Source organism: Pavona decussata, unplaced genomic scaffold, assembly GCF_977016875.1.
Source record: "Pavona decussata unplaced genomic scaffold, jaPavDecu1.1 SCAFFOLD_174, whole genome shotgun sequence".
Taxonomy (NCBI): Eukaryota; Metazoa; Cnidaria; class Anthozoa; order Scleractinia; family Agariciidae; genus Pavona; species Pavona decussata.
Genome location: NW_028145585.1, coordinates 1,251,373 through 1,267,500, shown reverse-complemented (window position 1 = coordinate 1,267,500; position 16,128 = coordinate 1,251,373). Strand labels below are relative to the sequence as shown.

The window sequence follows — 16,128 nt, the reverse complement described above, 5'->3', positions numbered from 1 at the left end:
CCCCACTGTCCTCCATCTATTTCGGTTGGTACTTGTTGAGAGAATTTTGTTTAATCATGAAGAAATTTTAATCTATCTTTGGTGATCGTTTCCTTGATTCTCACGACCTGTGTGTTTTATCAAGTAGGGATATTGTAAGGAGAATTTTAATGCTGATCACTATTGGAGCTTAAAGGGTGAAGCTTTACTGCTCACACCATTTCAGATGTACACCAGATAGTCCGAAAAAATAGGCTGATAATTTAAGCTGTAATAAAAGAATAAATAACCCTCAAGATTGTATGATTTCATCGAATCTGATACAGAGAACTACAGTAAAGTACTTTTCAATCGCTAAATACAGAGGCTTTGAGTTTTTGGATTAAAACAGGATATTTCGTAAATAACGTAGTCTCGTTTCATGCAATATGCATTTGAGTCAATTGATTATATACTTTGTATACTAACAATAAAAACCAAAACGCTTTAGTTGTATTTTATATATTATAAACCTTAACAAATGAATTCAGTAAAAGCCCCACATGTTAAAATTCTATGTTCCAAACAACAATTATAATAATAACAATTATTAATAATAACAATTTCTAAAGCCCATCCCAAAACGCTAAACAATTCAACCTCTAGAATCACCGAATTAATTGAAAATCGTTGCGCTGGAATTTTCAAGTTCTCGTTTTACCCTAAACTGGGCATCATTTGCCAGAATACTGCAAACACTTCAGAACTATAAGGCACTTCATTTAGGGGCAAAGGTGGCAACATTAATGGTATTGTGGTAATGTGGCATTTTCCAGATCAAGATCAGCTGGGGCTTCCGGTCATAGAAAGGAGAGCGAATACAAGAGAACCAGCCGAGGACGCGATGATAGAGGGCTTTTGATCCCAGTGCGGCTGTTTATATAAGATTTCAAACTGTGTCAAGCGCACTGCTATTCATTTTAGAGCAACAGAATGTAACAAAATACGAACTTTTCGCGGGGAAACCTAGATCTACCAAAAAGACAAGCGCATACACGGCCATACTTTTCAAAGTAATAGTCTTAACGTTTTGTTCATAATCTCTTCATTTGTTGCCGGAGTTCACTAACAAGCTCAAATCAGTACCGACATAGCAAAAGCCTGTTTTCGCCCGCACTCGGATCTGAAAACCTCAATATCTTCAAGTAGACGTCTTATACTGGCCCTCTTCGTCAGACCCACTTTCTTCCGATTTACGGTCGTCGTCGTCGTCATCTTCGTCATCTTCTCCACCTTGATTTTCAATGGCATCTGGGTCTTTGCAGTCGCAGGCGGAGCTACAATGGCTCGGCATGCGGCGCACAATCCTGTTCTTGGTCGTAGAAGGACAGCAATCTCCTCCGTCCCACCGGCAGTGCTTATTATTGTTATCCGGATCACACCACCCGTCAGAAATGAACTCCCTCTTGCAACCGCGAATGCAAAGTAAACGAGAGGGATCTGGGCTCCAATCAAGCTTCTGAAGGCACGTGATGGTCACGCGCCACTTGTCTTCGTTTCCCTGCAACAGAAGCAAGTCCGTCAATCAATAGGACTGAACAAAACTGTTACTATGCCGTTTACGACTAATTACAACCTTACAGAAATAATGAATCGCTTAGCCAGATTGTAGCCGATTAGTCACACACACTGTTTATACCCTTTGAGAACTTCAAAACAAAGAGGAACAACTTGCGATAGACAACAAGATATGATTGCTTTGATCGGTCGCTTTTGTGACAATTATCAGTCTGAGGTCTAAAAACGCAAGGTTTATTGTTCTTCCTCAGACGAATGTTACCGCAAGCACACGTTTCAAGAACGAGAAAGGTTCATGCTGTTGCCTGTATGATGCCTCGACCTGACTTCTGTGAGTCGAATCGTCTGGGATTATAGACACCACTCGACTCACTTTAACATGCGAGCCTAAGACTTTTAGATTCTTCAACTCACGAACGCCAGACACCAAAGTTTTCAAATAGCCATTATTTTCAAGACTTCGATACTTCTTAGCCTTGAAAAAGGAAGTAGAGTCCGAGAAAGCTACGCCAAAAACTAAATAGAGATCCCAAGCCGTAGATCGACTACCGAGATTGCGGAAGAAGAAGTTAGAGTAAAATCCTGCGAGGCCCGTATTTCGCCACACCCATTAACACTCACCGCTTCAACGACATCAAAGCCAGAATTTTTACATTTGGCTTTACATGTTCCACCTGGGAAGTGATCTTCACAGGTTAAAATAACTCCAGCTGGCGCAGCCGGCTTAGAACAGAGACCCGCTTCGGGAGATTTACAACGCTTCATCGGCTCGCTCCACTCTCCATTCTCTTCGCACTTGACTGTGTGAACCTAACGAAGTGAAAAAAACAAATCTTTTATAAACTAATTGGAATTAGAATCAACTTTGTGGCTCTGATCCCACTGTACTCTGACAAATAACTCTGAATAAGGAAGAGCACCAACGAAAAACTCAACTAATTACTGAACTACCCTGGCCGGAGAGGGGAGGGACGCACTCTTACCATTTCACAATCTCTGCTCCTCCCTAAACCAGAATGTCATTCCGTGTTATGTCACATAGAGCGGTTTTCAACTGAGTGTCGAAAGTAATTTCGCATTTGGTTTGGTTTGCATTACTACGCTCTGTGATTGGTTAACAAAACTCGCGCCACTTTCTCAGCCAATGGGAATCCAAACCATAACCAGTCTTGTTTTGGCCGCACGCGTTTTCTCGCGCTTGGAGACTAATTACGTGTATTTGCTTCGAATTCTGATTGGCTCGTTGTGTTGTTTACATCCGTTGCGATTGGTCAGAGTAAATACTTTGGTTTAGTTTTACGACACTCAATTGGAAACCACTCTATTTGAGCATTTTTATCACAATCAGGGTTTAATATTTGAAAGGCTAATAGAAAACGTTTCTACAAGCTAGCAGCCTACCTCCTCTCCAGGACAATGATTTGAACAAACACTTCCCATGGCGTTCCCATTAGAGCAGTTATACCAGATCAGCAGGTTTGGAGCAATTTCCTTGCAGATGATTGGCTCACACGTAGAATGAGTCCACTGGCCACTTTTGGTGCAGCGCATTTTCAAAGTCCTTCGCCCAGGTTCGTCGCGGTCTTTCACTCTGTAGCCAGGATTGCATCGGAATTTACAGGATATCCCGGGCAAAAACGTCCTCCTGGTGCCAATACAGTTGCTCTCGGCCAGCGGTTCACTGTTCTCTGGTATGATGGAATTCGGGCAGGTCATTACACAGAATGATGTCTGCGCCGACCATTTCCCATCTTCTTCACACGTCACACTACCTTGGCCCCCGCTCATTTTGGCCTGCGGTAAGCAGTTAATAGAGCACTTTTTACCGAACGTGTGACCGTCTGGGCAATCTTAAGGATAGAAAGATAAGGACGGAAAAAAATAATAAATAAATTCTCTCCGATTCAGTAGGAATGAATAAGATGTTGTAGACAGGGCAAGCAGAGAAAGAGAGGCGAGACGCAACAACAAGAAGTGATAAAATCACCAGTTCTGACAATAGATTCAGATAAGAACTGGTCATCCAAGGAAAACTTGATTGTAAGCCAAATTTTCCCAAAAAGCCTGAAGAAAACTATCAAGAGAACTCAGTCAAAAACTGGGCGGGAGTTCGTGAAAAAACTGTTTGTGCTCATTTTTTATCGTTCTAATCCAAAGTCTGTCCCCTTTTAAAGTAGCCTGCGAACAGCAGACGTATTTCTGGTTGTGCGACCGGAAATACGTCTGCTGTTCGCAGGCTACTTTAAAAGGAGCTCAGGGAATGCCGGAAACGCACTTAACGGTTGATTAGTCTTAATAAGAGTTGATAGGGTAATATGGTCACCGTAAAGAGAATCGAGTGCTGTACTACAACCAATAGCGAAGCTCAACTTCTCACTATATAAGCTACATACAACCCATAATTCCTTGATTTGCTCTGATGAAGGGCTAACACTCGAAACGTCAGCACTCGAATCATTTTATGGTGGTCAAATTACCTCATAAACTCTGCTGATAGAACCCGCATTTGTTTTCACTTCCCCAACGACTTAGCACTACTGCTTTATTTTTTAGAAATTAGCCCTCTTGTCCAATTTAAATGTACTTACCTGCGTTTCCGTTTGGAATTCTGGGAACACCACAACTGACTGGTACGCATGCTCTGTTTATTCCCTGCCATACCTTGTTCAAACATATCATCTTGAACGTCTTAAATGGTCGGTAGCCCGGCTTACAAGTAACAGAACACGTCTGCCCCTCTTCGGTCCCCTCGCATTTCACACTTGCATGTTTTATCGCAAGCTCACTACAAGACGGCCTCTCGCACATGTACTTGTGGCAGTGTTGGGTGCGCGGACTGAAAATCTCGTCAGGTCGACACTTGGACATCTCAACTACGTCAAAGTGAGCTCTGGTGCGCAGAGCCACTCCCGCTATAGCAATCAGGTATGACTTGAAACTGACGCGAACTTTGCTCACGTAGAAAAATGGCTCTGTCATATCGTGGTAAATTGGGATGACGGCTGGATTAATCTTGCATGAAAGTTTAGTTTCTTCGCCTCCTGACGGGTGTACTCGTCCATTGCTGTCGATAAGCTCGACTTTTACTGTCTTCTCGGGGTTACTGTATTTGCTCTTGCCATCAGAGGAGAGATAAAGCACCACTGCGGCGGGAACTACAGAGCGATTAAATGTGACCTCCAACCAGAAACTGTCATCAATGTCGCCGCCACACGGACCCCATGGGTATTTCTTGTCAATAAGATCTTGAATGGAAGGTGACTGGCACACCTGTTCATTGGAACAAGAAATTTTTTAAAAGCAATGTAATGACAGTCTATAAGAAAGGAAAGGGATGTTGCTTTAATCTATGAAAATTGGAGACATCAAACTAGCTTGAGGAAGACGTTCGATCTAAAAAATAGTAAGTTTACTTTGATAAACTTTAATGTTGTCACTCTATTCATGCAGCAAGACCAGGAAACTGTCTCCTTGTTATCGTATGATGTGCAGGTACTGAATTGTCAAGTTCCGTAACCAGTAAATTCGCCCACACACCAACTCGCCCAGAACAAACTCGCCTACAGGGAAGTTGACGTGCCTTGTCTACATTTGTTGGAGAAAGGTCGCCTATAAGAAAACAGGTGCAGCCTAGCACAACTTGTAACTCGAAGCGCCAATACATTTATGTACCATGTCTTGTTCTTTAACCGTGTAACTACGAAATGGTATCTTCCCTGTGGGCGAACTTGTTGTTGGTGCATGCAAATTCACCATAATTCTTGAGTGCATTTCAGTGGCTGTAACGAGAAAATATTTTGTCATTGAACCAGTGAAATTTCAGTTTGATGTATAAACTAATGAACAAAAGTTGGTTCGTGCGCGTTTGATATCGATTGTATGAGAGGCAGCGTGACCCAGTGAGAAAAGGAAAAAGCTCTGCATGGAAATGAGGTTGTAAAAATCTCTCACATGAAGTCCTTTGTTGTTTGTTTTGTGTCCTGTGTAATTTTTGGGTTGATTTGAAGCAATTCCGTGGAGTTTTAGTTTGAACGAAATTTTTATTTAAAAATCGCTCGTAATTTTACCTACAAATAGGATATTTTTCCCCATACAAACCTTTACAATTTCGCTACTGCGCAATGGTTAATCATGATGCTTAAATTCATTCATTCATTCATTCGTTCGTACGTTCGTTCGTTCGTTCGTTCATTCATTCATTCATTCATTCATTCAGATTCATTCATTCATTCATTCAGATTCATTCATTCATTCATTCAGATTCATTCATTCATTCATTCATTCATTCATTCATTCATTCATTCATTCATTCATTCATTCATTCATTCATTCATTCATTCATTCATTCATTCATTCATTCATTCATTCATTCATTCATTCATTCATTCATTTATTCACCCATTCTATCATCCATCCATTCGTTCGTTCGTTCGTTCGTTCGTCTGTTCCTTTCTTTCTTCCTTCCTTCCTTCCTTCCTTCCTTCCTTCCTTCCTTCCTTCCTTCCTTCCTTCCTTCCTTCACTCATTCACTCTCATTTGTTGCATGTTTTGATACTGATTTCCACATAATCGTTGCAAAAATTTATATATTTTTGTGTCGGCTTACCAGATCTCGTGAAGGCGGTCCCGGTTGAACAATTATATGTTCAGAACACTTTCTGCGACGGTAGTAAGGGTTGACTGTCACATTTACAGCCCACTGGTCTTCAAACCCTTCAGGAGTGAAGAATCCACAGTCTTTGATGCTCGTCTTCTGCTCGAACTCTTCGCATTTTCCGTCTCCTTCATGACGGTAGCACAAACTTGGGTGACCTGGGAAAAATCCGTAGATTTTAGTATTGTTGTATTTGAGAGTTCTGAATGGTTGATTATACAAAGTTGAGTGGGTGAGGTGGGGGGGGGGGGGGGGGTGGGGGGGATTGGGAACGGCGATCAAGCTTTCCTGGGTCTCCAGTATCAAATAGGCATCTGGCTGTTTTCTGTAAATGTACAGCTATTTCAATTAACGTTGTCGAATCAAAGTATAAAGCTATAAGACAAGACCTCAAGATTCTGTGGATTTTTTTATGAATAAGTTCATCGAAATCAGCTATGCCTCGTCTGTCCAGTGAAGCTGTACGATGGCGAGCCATTTGGATGAAAGAAATGTTAAGATATCAAACGGATGAGGTGGCAGCCTCTTTGAAGATGCTTTAAGCTTTGATCCGACAACGTAAATTGAAATAGCTGTATACGAGGAATTCGCGCAATCCTTGCAGTCGAAATATCCAAGTATTTCGCTTAAAAACATTAAAACTGTACTGAAAATTGCGGATATCGAGTGTTTTCACATGACGTCACAACGGCCATGTTGGTGTCCCAAAACAAAGAAATGGCGGCCATGTTGGCGTTTCAAACTAAACCTCTGGGAATTGAACTCCATTTTTATGCAAATGTTTTCTTTTGTTTCAGTAAACCAATATGTCCAGTAGTCACGTGAATGATAACGCTCTATAAGGAGCAAATTTGCTCACACAGAAATGGTAAATCGTCACAAACTTATGCAAAAATAAATGACATCAGAAATAGAAAATGTCTTAGTTTCTTATTTCCACGCTGCAAAATGGTGACACAATTAGCCTTGGGCAAGTATTTCCACAGCTGTTTTCAATGATCCTTTCCGTCTTTCATCAGGGACACCGCAACTTAATGAAAGGCGATAAGGAAGAAATTAATTCGGCATACTTTCATGAAATGAGTGCTCAAAAAAACGTGATTTTTCTATGAAAAACAATTTGAGTCGATTTTCATTAAAATCACAGCGTGAATTGTGTCCTTTTATGGTAAACAAATAAGAATTTGTGTCGCCATTTTTCACTGTTTGTGTGAGTGACTACGTGCCGTCACTCCACCTGACAAGATCAACGCGTGAAGGGCGTAAGCCTTCTCTGAAGAATGAATATCAGCGGCTTACCCAACATGTACGACCTTAAAATGGACCGCGGATAAGTACTTACTATCACAGGATTTCTCGGCTGAGCCGCAGAGAGGTTTCGTTTATTTTGTAATCCGCTATATCAATTGCAAACCCGTGCGTCTTAGTTCTCCGTTATGTTTGAAATCACACTTTCTAAAAAATGCATTAAATTTGAAATGAACATCTTTTGCCTTAAATACAAGGTTTTATTTGGTATATCTCGCCGGTGACCCGCCTGAAGGCGATTATCTCCCAATCAAAGCTAAAGGCAATAATCCTTCGTTTTGAAACTCGGCGCTCATCCTGTGCGTTTCCGAAAGTGCTATGGCCACCTCAAATAATTGGCTGATACGCATATACACTTCTAGAATCCGACTAGTTGCCAAAATTCAGTTTGTTATTTTCACCGGGTACTTTAAAGGTTAAACGATAGGGAAACAGAAGATTTGAAGAATTAAAATAGCTCGGTGAAATGAGATTAAAATTCTTTTGGCAAGGATTATAACTCAAGTTTAATGAATGTGCGTGTTGGCGCGTGCTGATTAAATAATATCATCTATAACTCGATCAGTTAAGATGCCCTGAGGCAGGTTAAACTCATCAACTCCTCCTAAGACTTTTTAGAATAAAGCCTACTTAGGAAATATTATAAAACCACACGATGGAAGAAACACTTGACTGAGTTTCCTTTTCGAATTCTTAAAGGACTTTTCATTTCTTCACGGCAATTTTTTATGTTTTCTAATTTTCTGTAACGATTGGAACTGCAAGGCAGTAATCGATCTCTGCAGGGGCACCCACGGTTCATCTCGCGTGGATATCTTTTCGTAAACGCCTTAATCGCCTTAGAAATTCGGTAGTTTTCTTCGGAAAAATGAATGTTACCTCTGGAAAACTGATTCCTTTCGTTTTTGGAATGGACAAAATCTCGCTAAAAATGCGAAATAAGATCAGCAAGGATTTTCGTAAAGCAAAGAACAGCCCTTAAATTCGGGAAATAAATTCAATTTCCTTAAACTTTCTGCGACTTAAGGACGGTGCCTACTAATGCAGAAGTATTTTTGCGCGATTTATGACTATGCAGGAAAAGCAGATCTTAGCAAGAGCTCTTGGAATCCAAAAAGGAAATTGGGGGTAACCGCGCATTTTTTAGAGATAATTAAGCAACAATAACTCTAAAAAGCTGTAAAATATAAAGGAATGTATGGCATTCTTTCCCAAATTGAAGCTTTGTTATCTCTGAAAAAATGCATGGTTACCCCCAATTTTCAATTTGGATACCTAAAGAACTTTCTCAATTCTGCTTTCTGCACATAATGTTAAACCGCGCAAAAATATCCCTGTATTAGTAGGCACCACCCATAGAAAACCCGAGTATCTCGAGACGCGCAGAACGTGTGCGCAGTAACAAATGTAGGCACCGTCCTTAAATTTTCAGCTAAGGGTACCGAAAAGATCAAACTTTATTGGCTGACGCAATCATGCCTTTACAAGGCAACTAAACGATCTGGGCTGAGTTGCTCGAAGCATGGTTAGCGCTAACCATTGGTTAAGAGGTATTAAAACCTATAGGTTGTCATGGTATTTAACCCGGGTTAGCGCTAACCATGCTTCGAGCAACTGGGCCCTGGATGTTTTATTTTAACGGTTCTCATGGGGTGATCCAGCAAGAACATTTAAGCAAAATATCTAAAATTAAATGCTGTCTCCTGTTTTCCCAGATCGTTTTGTACCCTTCAAAAACTCATTAATAATTCATAAGTCCATTGACCTATCAAATGGTCGAAAAAACATCACGTGGAGTGGTTTTAAAACCCGATAAAACCTCCTCCTTATTAGTATGCAGTGTTTAATGTTTTTCTCGTATGCTAATTTTTAACGTTCACAAAAACATCATTGTCATGAACTCCCTTGACACACGCTTTTCCAGGAATGTTTTTGAAGCCGTTCAAAAAACTCGCAGCACGTGTTTTTTCGGATCTAAAACCACTCGGCTGCAACTCGGGGTTTTAAATCCCGATAAAACACTGCTGCTCGCTAGCTAATTAAGATTGATCTGTTCGGGAACTTGAGCTGAAACTTATCGAACATCAGTTAAGACTTCTTACAACAAACAGAAAATTGAGTTTTTATACTACCTTTAAGAACGATAACAGGAAAGCTGATTTCTTAGACACGAATAAAAATCCTGGCCACAGGATAGGCAGAAATAAATTTCGATTAGGAAATCACAATTTACATATTGAGACAGGCAGACACAGTGTACCAAATACACCTGAAAACCTAAGATTATGTCATTTTTGTCAGACAAATGAAACTGAAAATGAACTTCATTTTCTATTCTCCTGTAAACATAAATGGCAATTTACGTTCAAAATTGTTTAATAAAATAACTGAAAAATATACTCTCTTCCGGCCAAGAAATAAGTTCAGTTAAGTAAAAGTATCAAGTACGCGATGAACAGATGTAAATGTCTAGCGTGAAATAAACGACGAGGCTCTTGTACCATAAAACAGTGTGTGCGACAGTTTTTTTGTAAGTTCGCGCTGTTTCTGATTTAAGCTGCTTCCAAATTTAAGGGGTTTTTAAATTTTACCGCATTCCTCAAAACAGATGTTTTATTCAATCGAATATTTTTGGCAATCTAAACTTGGGAAGCGATATATTTAGTTACGTAGTCACGCGATGTGTTTGACCAATGACGCACGAGGGAAAATGTTTGATGACCCAGAGTATAAATCAAACAAGTTCTAGCTGCTTTTTTTTTTTTTTTTTTCAATACGCTTTCCGTGATATCTCTGGAAAGACATCAGCGCTAGCCTGAGGTATGAGTTATTTTCTTTCCCGCGCCAAACCTTGCCGGTGTGGTAATGTGGTTCCACCTTTTGAGTGTTGGTTTCGGTGGCAAAAATGTTACCGTCGCCAGCAAAATGAAAGCTCTTGAGCAGTGCTTTATTGCATGCATTTCTCCTGCTTGCAAGACCAGCACTTTTCAAGCTTCGTATTTTAATCGTGTCAGAAAGCTATGAAACGCTGTATGTAACTTAGTCATCCCTTGTGGCTTTTCTTTTGCGGCCTTATCCTTTAAGTCTGTTTTGATAAACTGAATAACTACATGTCCTCATTCTGCACTTGGCCCATTGCCCGTAACCAACCATGCCACAGGGCTTAGGTCCTTCATAGTTTTTTTTAATGTATATCGGATATCTTTTTTGTATGCCGGTGCCATTGACTGAATAACACATCGTTATTATTCGTTTCATATTTACCTATTTGTCACGTATTTTAGCTCTTTTTCCTGGTAGACGCCGCGTGTCCCGTTTGCACTCTTACCCGTTTAAACTCTCTTTTTATACATTTTCCCCAATAAAGTTGTTAAACGAAGCAAAACTTCTTCCCAACGTGGATAATTTTCATGTCCGTTCATCCCTGCCCTTTAAAACTGCCTGTCATATGGTTTGTTTTCCTTAAGCCGTGATCATGAGTTAAGTGGAGTTCTTGAACATAAGTTAACTGAAGGTTTGGGGGAGACAATCCGCATGACTTGTGAGTTTCGGTAGGGCAGAGATGATCGGGTGGGCGGAAAAAGAGAATAAATTCATCAAGTGTGCATGACCACAGAAATATGTCGAGTAGTACTGGGTCTTGGGGAGGAGACAATTGTAATTATGCGAATCCCCCCTCCCAGGTTATGGGGGAAGGGGGGGGGGGAGGTCAAGTCACGTGACCAAGCAAGCCATGTACTTGCCATTCGCCTCGATTGATTGCGGTGAACACTATTAAGTATAACTTTGAATTCATATGGAAAGTTTTATTCTGTTGTACAACTTTTGAGCCTCTGGATAAAAAAACCTTACAGGGGAAGTATCACGCAAATTTGCTGTCATTTCAAAACCCAAAAATGTTTGTCTGACAGCAGAAACAACGAAATAACTTTCAAGAAAGTACATGTTATAAATTATCACCCCAGTGCAATAAAACTGTCGATTATAGTACCTCTGGCCAACTAACGTTTGTTTCTGTGCTCCTAACGATTGTTCCTGTGGGCCATCCTAAACTGTGACCATTCATACGAAAGCTGTCGGCCACTAAGGACCTCTTATTTGTCCTGTCTATTATGATGGCCTGCAAGGTGGTCCTAAGTTTTGAATTTATGGAAGCCTTGAAAATGCATTTCCGAGTTGCTGTGAACCTAATTATGGAAGCGAGGCTAAGTGCAAAGCTTTTGATATTAAAATTATTTATGTTTGCAGATGAATGAAAACTAATTTTCATAATAAAAGCTTTGCACCTAGCCTCTCTTTCATGATCAGGTTCACAGCAACTCGGAAATGGTGGGTTGAGACCATGCATTAAAACAAAAGCTACCGAGAACTGCTTTTCGATGTTCCGCTTGTATGCTGTTCTTAAAAGCCGGTTGTAGCTTTTGAATCTGTGGACGAAATCGTAAGTGTAACCGTTCAAACGAAACTCAAGCAGTACTTTCTCATGGTACTGTCTATTGCGCTTTAAAATGTGGTTCTAACTTTTGAGTCTGTGGATAAAATTCTAGCCTGTGACCATTCAAACGAAAGGTTTAAAATAGAACATTCTGCTAATTTATTTTTATTTTTCCTGAGATGGAAATTTTTATGGTGCGTTACTGACCTGTACAGTGATACACATCTTCCTTCTTGCACTGTACATTACAGCCGTCAGCATCCCTCACGTTTGCGTCATCGCATTCTTCCCCAACACTCTCATCCACTATGCCGTCACCACAGAAACCTCTCTCTGTTGAATAGATCAAGGGAGGGGAGGGTGGACCCTTAAGGCCAAGGAAGGTGACAGTCTGGACTCTGTAGCTGTAGGTCTTGCCGGGAATCAAGTGTCTGGGAAGAAACAAGTTCAATAACGTTCATTGCTGTAGTATCTCATGTCATGGTGGTTGTATAAAGGTAGTTTACGTATGTACCCCCACGCCGACTATTGTATTCATAAAAGGGCCGAACGTTACAGATTGAAAGCGCTCTGGAAATGACCTGAACTCTCTAAATACTATTCGAGACTATTATCTATTTCTTTTTACAATATCATTGGTTCAATATATGCACACGTTACGAGAGCGAAGCAAATGATCACCAAAAATAAAATGCCTTGATGTTTACAGAAATTCTCCTAACGAGCACCTTAGAAATATGTGGAGGACAGTGAGGTGAATTTGCAAGTCGATATTGGGGCTGAAAGGGTTAAATTAGTTAATTTATCGTTTGAGGATGTAGACTGTGTGTTTTCAACCAATTAGAGAGCTTTGCAAACGCAAAACCAATCAAGAACAAGCACGTATTTTTTAAACCGGTCATTAACAAATCTTAACCAGTGCTTTCATTGGATCGTTTCCCGCGCTCAGCAATCACAGTGAGTCCCAATAAATTCTACAGTTCCTTTAGTTTTCAATCCAAGACTCAATCGATTGAAAACCTCTCTGATCACTTTCGACATTGAATGGCATTCATGTGTAGTTGGCCCAAAGTTCAGTCAAATGCTTTGCTCGAATCATTTTGTGATAAAATTGGTTTTCACTCAAGTTCAAGAAGCCACTGCTACAGAAACCGAAGGAACAAGTATTACATGCAAGATCGAAATGTTAGCTCATACCTGTCTTCAAACCTGGTTTTCGTCACGCGTTCAGGCTGCCCAGACGGAAACGGCGGCTCCCTAGATACCAGATATTCCACAGGTTCACATTTAAGGCAATTTGGATGATTGACTGAGGACGTAAGTTCAATAGCATCAATAACAGTCAAGGCCTTAACATGGACACGAATCCTTGAGACTTTTTTGTTGACCCTGAGAGCCATGGTGAGTGGAACATCGCACTGAGCTGTGGCGTTACCTAGGGACTCTTCTAAGCCATCCGTGAATATCAGCTGGATGTTACTGATAGACTCTTTGGCGTTTGACACCACCCAGAGTGACAAACCTGTCGGGATAACAGCCTCCTTGAATCCAAACTCGATGTAACATTCCGGACAATGGTCCGACGTAGAAGAAAAGGCGCTCCAGCCGCGGGGTGTAAAAAAACACGGTTTCGCATCAGGGGCCCCAACAGCCTGATGCGGGGCCCAATAGCCATTGGGCTTGACAGGAATGGGAGACTCCGCTGACACAGCGTATTGCCTGAAAACTCTATCCTCGCGACACTCACGGCAGCCATTAAGAGCGTTCGCACCGCCAGTTCCCAATGGTGGGATCCACGCAAGGTTCACGCTATTTTCCGTTTTAGAGGTGACGCGTGGTGGGAGTGGAATGAAGGAGGGCGGTGTCTTTTTTTGTTGCCATGATTGATAGACCAGATCAATGTAGCAATGCATTCTCGCCGCCTGCTGCTCCGTGAACGATTCAGTACACGAGTCGTTAGCGTAACTCATATAGTTCCTAAAAGGCGTGTTAATAAACTTCTTTACTCCGCAAGTCATTCTATCTTTACCAGCTGGCGGATCGCTGCACAAGTTGTTAGCCGGAGTCGGGCTCGTGTCGGAGCACAGGTCGCCCAGCTCGAGTGAAGGAAAGGTCTCCGCACAGTCATCAGTACAATCGAGTTCAGACACTCCGTGGTGAACGTGCCACAGGCCCAGCACGTGACCAAACTCATGAACAAGTGCATTTGAGTGCTGTTTCCGTCCAAAATTCGTCCGACCCAAGATAGTGCCACCATAAATACTATGCGCGGATTTCTCCCAGGGGAACGTCGCAACTCCCTGAAGGTTCTCGTTACTCCACTGAGCTAGGTAAACGTTCAGAAAATACTGATTGTCTAAGTTCAGAATGGACCTGTATTCCCTATCACTCATATACGCCCTGTTCGGTGATGTGGGATCAAAGCAAGTCTGGTACACGTCAGTGATGCTTGCGTTGCAGCAGTCACCATAATCCCACCCGTTGTAAAACTTGTTGCATTCCGGGTCACACTTGCCGTTCCCGCGCTTTTCGGGGTCACACCGGGTTTGAAATTTATCACAGTCGCCTCCGTCATTTCCTGTGATATTGTGCTTGCAGTACTCTTCATTGCAGTGCCCGTCGCCGATTTTTCCCGCCTCGCAGTTGTAGGTGACCGTTCGGCGTCGCAAGGAAGTGTTTCGTATTTCATGTTCGTCGAGTTCAAAGGTGATGTTGTAAGGTGCGAAAGCTTTGTTCAGCAAAGCGTGTTGTGTTTTTATCTGCTGTTTTGTCACCATTGGGTTAGTACCGTTATCATCGAAAATGTTAATGACGCGGTATCGCACGATCTTTCTACTTCGCAAGTGGGTATTTTTCACGTAACTCCTGATGATTTCGGGATTATCGCACACCGTGGTGCCACATGGGGGTTTAACGATGGACAAATCGTGCGCGTCGCCTGGTATTGTTGACTTAGTGATTTCCGGTTTACTTCTTGCAGCAACCCATGTGGTCTTGGGATTGCGATTAAGTTCCTCTTTTTCCGAAAAGCTTTCATGCAGCTCGAGGAATGACTCCAAATCTGTAGTGGGGGTAAAGACATTTGCGCTGATTTCTTTGTGCGATTTTGCGACTGACCACAATCGCACTTCGTCGATTGTCCCGCGGAAGAACGCGCCGGACGAGCGATTGCCTCCAGCTTCTAAGTGCTCGCACACGTGGAAACCTTCGGCGAAAATGTGGCCGTTTTGCTCCAAAGAAACTGCCACTTTAGCTTGATTGATGTATAATTTCATGCTCTTTCCACTGTAAGTTGCTGCGACATGAAGCCAAGCGTTTGGTTCCACGCTGTGCGGAGAAATCAGTTTTGTCTCAAGATCTGATCGCTGCGTGCGTAATCGAAAGAAGACTCTTAAACTACGCTCCTCACTCGCCTCCTCAAGCCCTACTTCCCAGCCTCCATCTTTCAAGTCCGAGGAGCAGTCATCAAAAAGCCCGATCACAGTTACCGGCGACTTTTGACCACCTTCGGGCCTCATCCAGAAGTCCAACGTGAATTGGTGCGATGGTATTTCGATAGTTCCGGAAAACCGAATCACTTCATTGCCAAAAAATCGTAGCGCTTTTCCAAATTTCGACCCCGTTGGCGGCGAGGACGGAAAGCGAGCATGATCGCGGCGTTTTACACGCCGTGTAGAAGCGCAGTTAGATCTGTGTTTGTCTTCTTCTGCTTCGGCGGCTCTGATCGCACTTGAAAGCACGCTGTTGCCCAACACTATCTCCACGCGCAAGAGTAAGTGAAGAATGAAGACCAGGAATAGCAGATGAAACACACGGTTGCTGCGCGATCTCATTGCAAAGCTGGGAGACTAACAGATACTGCGGTCCCGTCGATTGTTTCTCCTTTCGTACAAAACGCGACCTTCAAGGCCCTGTAGCTCTGTAATCGATGAAGTAAGCAGATCTACCCTGTTGATTGTAAAATTAAACCATTTGTCAGATCATATCACAAGTTGCATGCGTCCCTTGGGCTGTATAAAGTAATTATTTTTTCTCACACGTAAACCGGCATAAATGCCAACACGTCTTAATTCTACACTTTTATTACGTCGTTTGTTGAAAACTGCTGATGCATCACAGTTTAAACAAGTTCAACGTAGTTGTTCCTTTTTTTCAGGCGTTTGAGGAAATTGAGTGTCTTGATTGACATTGAACT

General features: G+C 41.9%; 1 protein-coding gene across 2 annotated transcripts in view; it reads right to left on the bottom strand.

The window, feature by feature from the left end:
- The window catches only part of LOC146463889 (pappalysin-1-like), a 40,003-nt gene that overhangs the window by 1,595 nt on the left and 22,280 nt on the right, over positions 1-16,128 (bottom strand). Inside the window, exons 2-8 of one of the 2 annotated variants that reach the window (XM_085083890.1) lie at positions 13,131-15,881; positions 12,141-12,364; positions 6,143-6,348; positions 4,125-4,806; positions 2,938-3,386; positions 2,158-2,346; positions 1-1,519 (exon numbers count right to left, since the gene is read on the bottom strand). The exon at positions 1-1,519 is cut by the window's left edge and continues 1,595 nt beyond it. In XM_085083890.1, the coding sequence (XP_084940016.1) occupies positions 1,160-1,519; positions 2,158-2,346; positions 2,938-3,386; positions 4,125-4,806; positions 6,143-6,348; positions 12,141-12,364; positions 13,131-15,766 (4,746 nt within the window). In that variant the 5' untranslated portion in view covers positions 15,767-15,881 and the 3' untranslated portion in view covers positions 1-1,159. Of the gene's footprint in view, positions 1,520-2,157; positions 2,347-2,937; positions 3,387-4,124; positions 4,807-6,142; positions 6,349-12,140; positions 12,365-13,130; positions 16,004-16,128 lie in introns of those variants that run through there. The other variant, XM_085083891.1, reaches the window with a different exon arrangement.